General features: G+C 30.2%; 1 protein-coding gene across 1 annotated transcript; it reads left to right on the forward strand.

The window, feature by feature from the left end:
* The first annotated feature begins 2,150 nt into the window (after nt 1-2,150).
* On the forward strand, nt 2,151-7,741 carry LOC108489650 (alanine--glyoxylate aminotransferase 2 homolog 2, mitochondrial-like). Its single transcript, XM_017794331.2, has 9 exons — nt 2,151-2,498; nt 2,967-3,197; nt 4,792-4,962; nt 6,083-6,226; nt 6,339-6,518; nt 6,721-6,946; nt 7,044-7,157; nt 7,248-7,334; nt 7,415-7,741. Exons 1-9 carry the CDS (start codon nt 2,250-2,252, stop codon nt 7,456-7,458), a joined length of 1,446 nt encoding a protein of 481 aa, XP_017649820.1. The 5' UTR covers nt 2,151-2,249; the 3' UTR covers nt 7,459-7,741.
* The last annotated feature ends 883 nt before the right edge of the window (nt 7,742-8,624 follow it).

Genomic DNA, 8,624 nt, shown 5'->3' on the forward strand with positions numbered 1-8,624 from the left:
ATTACAGATAAATTTATCAAAATTATATATACATAATATATTTACTTAATATATAAAAATATCATAAAATAAAAGATAAACATTACCCAAAATTATAAAATAAAGGGTAAAAATATCATAAAATGACCCTCCAAATATTACATTATCTAATGAAGATATGGTATTAATATTAACATTTATAATCTAAAATCTTGACCTAATAAAATTACCAACTCAAAATAATTTTTATGAACCAAACTTAAAATATTGACAAAATTACTCTTAAAAATGTAAAGATGATTTAAACAAAAACGCATTTAATATTATAATACGGTGGAACTTTTAAAATCCATCAATAAGAAATATCAACAACAACGAATTATTAATGTCATGTGATCTTTGGATTCATTGTATGAATAAAAGGAAAACATGCCATCACTATTAATAAAATCTAAAAATCTTCTTTGAAAACATTAAACACTTGTATATTATTAAAAATAAAACAAATACTTGTAAAAGCATTATATTAACATGAAAAATGAACTTAAAAATTAAAAATATGTTTTAAGTGAAATTTTATTTAGTGATAATTATCCATTACAACAATGGATAAAGAAATCAATATCTGTATTTAAATTTTGAAATTAAATGGTAATTTTATATCTACATCCCCAAGTCTTTTCATGTTTGGTTATCGTAGGTAGATTTTAGTTTACTTAATTTATTAGTTTTAATTTAAATTGTACCAAATCTTAATTTATTTATAATGTAATAATTTAATTCTATATAATAATTACTCTATTTGTAATAATTTGATACTTGTAATTACTCATATTTATTTCACTTAAAAAGAAACTGTTAATAAGCAAAAGGAAAAAAATCTCAAATTACCTTAACCTAGCTGTCCTTCACCTTCCAGACAAACAAATATTACCTTAAATGGCAATTTAATATTTTTTCTAAAGATGCATGCACCGTATTTGTACCATTAGTAAAATCACTAATTGAGTTAGTATCATTTTTAATCGGCTCATCAACGTGGTTATTCAAGAGTAATTTAAATTTTTTCATTTAAAAAATAGAAAAATTATGCATATGATGGGATTTAAACTCACATTAATTGCAAGCTTTGCTTTAATATTTTTATACATTTTAATTTTATTATGGACACTTTATTACCTCCATCACTATATATATTTATATTGTTTATCAAGTGTTTTACATAAATGTTCTTCCGTAATTAAAATAAATTATATTATTTGAGGGTATTTTAGTCATGTTGGGATCTAAACCTACACCAATTAAATTAATAAAACCTTAAATTTACCATTCGATCGAAGCTTCATTTTGATATATTTTATACAATTTTATTTTAATATGCACAATTCATTATCTCTATCAATTGTATATAAATATATATTAATGTAATTTGATTGAGTTGGTGTCACAAGTTAACTTAATACCAACCCAATATTGATACATACAATGATATACAATTTTAATATATTTTTCATTTTAATATCGTATATATTTTATATGTTATTATTAATTAGTTTCAAACAACTCGTTTTATTATTTATTGTATGTTATTTTAAAAACACATTGTGTTCTAGATTTGTGGTTTCTACACGCATATGCGTGTAATAGGATTTCTATATTAATAATATATTTGATTGAGTTGGCATTACAAATTAACCTGACACCAACTTAAGTTGATGACACAATTTAATTTATTTTTTTTAATAATGTACAAATTTTATATGTTATTATTAATAAGTTTCAAATCTTACGTTTTATTATTTATTATATGTTATTTTTAACTAAATATTTATATTCTAAATTTTTATTTCGGATGTGATAGGAATTATAATAGATTATAATTTTGAATTCTGGCCTAGTTATGGTTACCCTATTTCCAAATTTCACCATGGCTTTGGCAGACCCTGTTATTAAAGTAGACCACCATGAGTGAGATATGTGGAAAGAGTTCAGCTTATAGCACGTGAGCAAGTGGCAACGTTCCATATGAATGAAGACAAAAGTGTAATTTTGATGGTAAAAGAGGGGTATTTTCTTTAACCTGCTAAAAGACAAAAACAAACAACTCAAGTACACGTCAACAAAGCCTCCCTGCTCTATATAAACTTCCATTCTCAGTCCTTGCCTCCAATCAGATTATTATTACCTTTTCCTCACCACGCAGTCTCTAAACAACCAAACACAGTCCTACATTTTAGGAGTTTTTGTTTTTCGAATCTGCGGCGAAGATAATGATGCACAGATTTATTTCGGTCAGGAGGTTATTTTCGGAAACTAAATGTTCTCTTCCTTGCCAACTACGACGACGTTGCTTCTCTCAGGTGGCTCGAAATGAGATTGATAACAGGGATGATCTTGTTCGTAAAATGCCTCCTTTTGATTACTCTCCGCCTCCTTACACCGGTCCTTCCGCCGACGAGATCCTTTCCAAACGCAAGGAGTATCTTAGCCCCTCCATGTTTTACTTTTACACCAAACCGGTGAGTTACTTTTGTATCATTTCGAAACAATGGATCGTGGAGTTTTCAGATAAACATCTAAAATCAAATTAATTGTTATTCATATGTGTTCTTTTATGATTCAAAAGCGATACTCTTGATTAATTGACAGTCCTTTCGAAACGTCTACGACGTGATTTTGTTCATGCAAACTGTAGATTTTTAATTTGAAATTTTCATTAATTAACAATCTAAATCTCTTGTAATAGATTATTATTGTCTAACTTGATACTGCACTTATTTAATATCTGTTTGGCTGATTCTCAGATTCATTGAACTGAATAACGTTTGGCAGAAGATTTGTCCTTAGTTGAATTTTGTTTTCTCAGTGGTCCCCCCTTCTCTCGTCTCGCGTGTATGTTAAATGTTAATTTTGTTATAATTAAAAATTATGAGTAATGAATATTCTGTTTTTCTTTTTTTCTCTCCTTTGTACTTTTTCGTTTTCAGTTGAACATAGTGGACGGGAGGATGCAGTACTTGTTCGATGATAAGGGACGAAGATACCTAGACGCATTTGGAGGGATTGCTACTGTGTGTTGCGGCCATTGTCATCCTGATGTGGTTGAAGCAATCGTCAATCAAACCAAGCGCTTGCAGCACTCCACTGTTCTTTACCTCAACCATGCCATCGCTGATTTTGCTGAGGCCCTTGCCAACAAGTTACCCGGCAATCTCAAGGTAATTGCTTACTAAATGCTCCACTGTTCCATCACACGCTCAATGGCTATGATAAACGCTTAATGGTTAAAGACGAACGAAGAATATACATAGAGAGAGATTTGAAGTTGTCGAGGGGAGGTGTCGATGGAGCGAGTTGTAGAGACTCTACAACGAGTGAGTTGGGTTTGGAATGTATATTTGATTTTTTCTCCAAACCCAATACCGATTTATTGAGAGGTTGGTCCGCACTTGACAAATGATATTTTTCAAATTTCTCTTAAATTTAATCCGTATTCTCAATAAAAATAAAATTAAATAATTATAAAATATATTTAAAATTGTAAGAATAACTTGTTAATATTAAAAAATAATTTGTTATTCAAAATATTAAATCTAAATATATTATATCAATATTAAAAAAATATAATTTTTTCATGAAAAATATATATATTTTATTTTTAAATATAATGAGTAAAGTTGTATAGTAAAATTTTAAATAAATTAAAGTTTTATTGTTTAAAAATTTTATAGTATTAAGTAAAATAATTAAATAAACATTGATAATTATAATACAAAAGAAAAATGTAATGTTATTAATATTTAATGATAATATTAATTTATAATTTCTTTTGAGAAATGCTAATTTATAATTTGTGTAAAAGTAACTATTAATTCAGAATGTAATACAGCAATTAAGCATTTAAGCTCATAAATTTAATGAGATTTAAATTAAAAATGTGTCAAATTTCTCGTGCCAATTCGCAAATTTCATAAAAAATAGTTGAAAAGTTCCGGGATCAAAGATAATCTATTACATTTTAAAATAATTACTCAAGTTGAAGTTGCTAAAATCAAATTTGACATGAGTTGGGGCGGGGCCTCCCAGCCCGCTGAATTCGCCCCTGGAAATGATGGCTGACTCTCGTTCTATTTAGAATCAACCTGTATCCCTACGCATAAGTAGCAATAATGATTAATGTTTTGCACTAGACAAAAAAATAAAAGTTTATGTCAAATAAGAGTACCCCATTTCTTTTTTTTCTTCATCTGTAATCTATGAAGTTAGTTTTTTGGGTGAAAATGTTTCAATTCTGGCCATACCTTTAAATTGTTCTCTTCCGACTTCCAAGATGATTAACTTTTTTTTTAAAATTAATATTTAGTCGTGGTATTTTATTTTGGTTTGTAGATTAACTATAGTTGATGGATATCTATTTTTATTCTCGAGTATTATTGCCTTGGCTCTTTCATCCCGTACCCGTATGATTTTTATCTAGATGATTTGTATATCAAATATTAGATTCTATGAATAGATTAAAGTGCTATTGGATTTGGATGAAAATATAAATAACTTGAGTACTTTAATAGCCAAACAACTTTGGATGCCTCAAATAACAAGCGGTATAGAACATGCCTCATTCCTAGACGATAGCTACGAGATAAATTATGACTTAACTTGGAGTTGAAGAATGCACTAGGAAATTTTCATTTTTGTGTGCTCTTCATTGTGATACCATACATATTTGGATTGAAATTGGTCTGACCGTCTTTATTATTTTTTTGTATTGTATTTTTTATCATAAATTTTGACTTCTTTTTTGTGGCTGTGTAGGTTGTATTCTTTACAAATTCAGGTACAGAAGCAAACGAATTGGCAATGATGATAGCCAGGTTATATACTGGATGCCATGACATAATATCATTGAGGAATGCGTATCATGGAAATGCAGCGGCAACCATGGGAGCCACTGCCCAAAGTAACTGGAAGTTCAATGTTGTACAGGTATGTCGCTTCATTTTTATTTTCTTGAAATTCGATGCTCTTATTGTTCATAGCACTTCATTTTAAGTATTGGTCCGGATATCAGTGTGTGATTACAGTAGCTGAAAATGAAATAACAAAGGTAGGTTGTGATTAGGACACTGATGTTATGTCAATCTTATATTGTTGTTGAATTTCGAGTCAATGTTATTTAACTATGGCTTGAACATTGTATTCTAATTTACATCCAATGTTTGCTTAGTTACTAAAAGAACTTTCTGTTATTGGGATGAATGATTTGAGAAGAGCAGTTATCACAGTGTATAAAATGCTAAAGATATGCAAGTAGTATGTAGAGATGAGCTTCCTTTTTTTTCCTTTTATTAATTTCAATATATTAATAAAGGGAGACGGAGAAAACAAAATCATAAAAGAGGATACTCAATTGTGGAAAGTTATCTGCATTCTGTTTAAACTTATCAGCAAACTTGAGAATAGGTTTACCTCAAAGTTGTGTGGGTAGGAACTATGCATTAATGCGTCACATGATGTTAGTTAGTTCTTTTATTACATGACTCTTATTGTTTGGTATCTTTTACACCATAAGGTCCATAACTTTTAACAAGAGCAGGTGGCAAACCATGGCATATAATTTCAGTTGCAGCAAATGTTGATATAAAGACAAAAGTACATTTCAACATCTCTCCCAATTTTTGATCTTTTCTTTCTTAAGGGTGGAGATAGGTGGCCAGATTTCAATCATTCCCGTATGACAAAAGCTAACGAATCATTTATTAGACATGGTTAATTTATGTAATGTTTGTTTTGTACAAACGAATTTGTATGTATATTTATATTATCTGAACTAGATATAATTAAAAATAAAATCAACCTAATTGTCCAGTACTCATGCCCAAACTAGTCCTTATATTTGTTCTATACATGTAACCCACTGTTACTGCAACACATGACCTTTGCAATCCAATGGATAAATCATATGTACTGATTATGTGCTTATCATAAATTTCAAAAACTTGATATGTCCCAGTTCCCTTTTAATCTTCGGAGTATAGAAAGTTCTGGTATTATGAAATAGAACATGATATGTCAAGTATGCCTAACCCGAAAGTATGTGCATCAGAGTGGAGTTCATCATGCCTTAAACCCAGATCCGTACCGTGGTGTCTTTGGTTCTGATGGAGAGAAGTATGCAAAGGATGTTCAAGATCTTATCCAGTTTGGAACTTCTGGCAACGTTGCTGGATTCGTTTCTGAAGCTATACAAGTAATCTCCAATATTCGCCATCTCCTTCAATCTTCATTTTCTTCTATCAACTTTTCATGATATCCTACTGAAGACACATCACCTAACGTTCCCTTTATGTTTCCATTGATAGGGAGTTGGTGGAATCATAGAATTGGCCCCAGGTTACTTGCCTGCTGTTTATAGCACCATCAAGAAAGCTGGAGGCCTTTGCATTGCTGATGAGGTTCAGGCTGGGTTTGCTCGCACAGGAAGCCATTTTTGGGGATTTGAGAACCATGGGGTTGTTCCTGACATAGTGACGATGGCAAAGGTTTTTAGTTCTCTCATTTTCTTGGTTATGGAAATATCCTAGCTATCTCCCTTTGCTAGACATGCATTATAACAGTAATCTTACTCTGATAGTAGCAGTTCTTTTGATTTAAGCGGACCACACTACTGGACTTTGTTTTTGTGTAGCTTAGCTATTCACTTGCAGCTAACTTTTGTGCCTTGAAATGTTTATTTCATGACAGGGCATTGGAAATGGCATTCCTCTAGGTGCGGTGGTAACTACCCCTGAGATTGCGGAGGTCTTGACTCGCAGGAGTTACTTCAATACCTTCGGCGGGAACCCTGTATGTACCTCTGGAGGGCTAGCCGTCCTGAAAGTAATCGAAAAAGAAAAACTTCAGGAGAATGCATTTGTTGTCGGGACCTATTTGAAAGAGAGGCTTACTGCACTGAAAAATAAATATGACCGTAAGCTTCATCCTTTCTCCTGTATATTCTATATGAAACATTCTCTAAACTAACGGTGACTGACATTGCTGATTGTACCATGTATGGATGTGTACAGTTATAGGGGATGTAAGAGGAAGAGGACTGATGCTCGGAGTCGAACTCGTCACTGATCAGAAGCTCAAGACTCCAGCAAAGCTTGAAACTATTCATGTAATGGATCAGATGAAAGGTTAGGGTTATTCCAATCCCCACTTTAATCCTACCATAGCATAAACTTTGCTTCTTAGTTAATAATGAATAAACTTTGGTATTCTTCTAGAACTTGGAGTACTGGTCGGGAAAGGTGGATTCTATGGCAATGTGTTTAGAATTACCCCTCCTCTCTGTTTCACTAAGGAAGATGCAGGTCAGTTACTCTTCCGCGGACTGATTATCATAGCGTCCAGAACGATTTTCTTTTTAATGAATGATAATTTCTTGTTGCAGATTTCCTTGTAGATGCGATGGATTACACCATGGAGAAGATGTGAAGCACCCGACTTAAAACGTGGATGAATGAAGATATGATGTTTATTCACAAAGTTGCTTTAATCAGTGCTCCCTATCGTAAGTGAAAAAAAGAATCATCGGTGCACAGAGATTTTCAGATTGAATAAGTTTTAAAAATTTGGTAGCTATGGTTTTTAAAAGCTGTTTTGATGAGTCAACAACTCGTTGTCTCTTGTTCAAACTCTTCCATGTTTGTGTTGCCGCATAACTTTGGCATTCATAAAAATTCAACATATGTTACTCATGGTAATTTGGGTTTATAAATTATGTCGAGCAGCGAGATACATTCGCCGAAGTTTCATTATCATCTTGTATGTACCCAAATCCTTTTCCCGTAACTGATTTATGAAAAATTTATCACATCACGTTCTGGGATTTGTTTAAAGAGGGAGAATATTGTTTTTTTAAAATATTTTTCAATTAAACATAAATATATTTAATTGTTAAACTCAAAACTTAAATCTATGTTTTTAAAGTGGAAATATTCCGTAGTTATATTTCTTGTTTTATTCATATAAATTATACATGTAAAATTTATCTTAAATAAAATTTTTAATTATTTATTTGATGTATACATTTTTTTTCAAAGATGAAAAACTATTTACTTCTACTCATAAATTTCTCCCATTTTTAAATATTATATCTGTAGCATTATTTCCTGACTAAATATTTTGTACTGATCACATTTCATTAAAGTAGTATTATTAAAAACAATTCTAAAAGATTTATTATATTCATATATACTATTTATCAATATCAACTATTAATATTTTAAAATTAAACATATAATATATATTATGTTTAAATTTCTTAATCATATTTTTTAAATGCTATAATTTTTTAAAGTTTAAAAATAATTAAAAGTAATTTAGTTAGTACAAACTTATGCATCAAAAAGAAAAAAAACTAGTATATATATATATATATATATATATATATATATATATATATATATATATATATATATATATATATATATATATATTTTGCTATCATATGGTAAAAGTATTAAGAAAGTCTTTATATTTCAGGGTAGATTATATTTCGCCCTCAATTAAAAAATGGATAAATTAGCCTTTATACGTTTTAAAATGTGTAAATTAGCCCCTTCTGTGAAATTTTATCTGTCAAATGATCACAAAGACAT

Source organism: Gossypium arboreum, chromosome 10, assembly GCF_025698485.1.
Source record: "Gossypium arboreum isolate Shixiya-1 chromosome 10, ASM2569848v2, whole genome shotgun sequence".
Classification (NCBI taxonomy): domain Eukaryota; kingdom Viridiplantae; phylum Streptophyta; class Magnoliopsida; order Malvales; family Malvaceae; genus Gossypium; species Gossypium arboreum.

Bases quoted from the DNA above. Each gene is read 5' to 3' on its own strand.
- LOC108489650 (XM_017794331.2), top strand. From the start codon at position 2,250: ATGATGCACAGATTTATTTCGGTCAGGAGGTTATTTTCGGAAACTAAA. The intron at 3,198-4,791 runs GTAATTGCTTAC...GTGGCTGTGTAG, and splicing joins AGTTACCCGGCAATCTCAAG to GTTGTATTCTTTACAAATTC. The intron at 6,947-7,043 runs GTAAGCTTCATC...GGATGTGTACAG, and splicing joins ACTGAAAAATAAATATGACC to TTATAGGGGATGTAAGAGGA.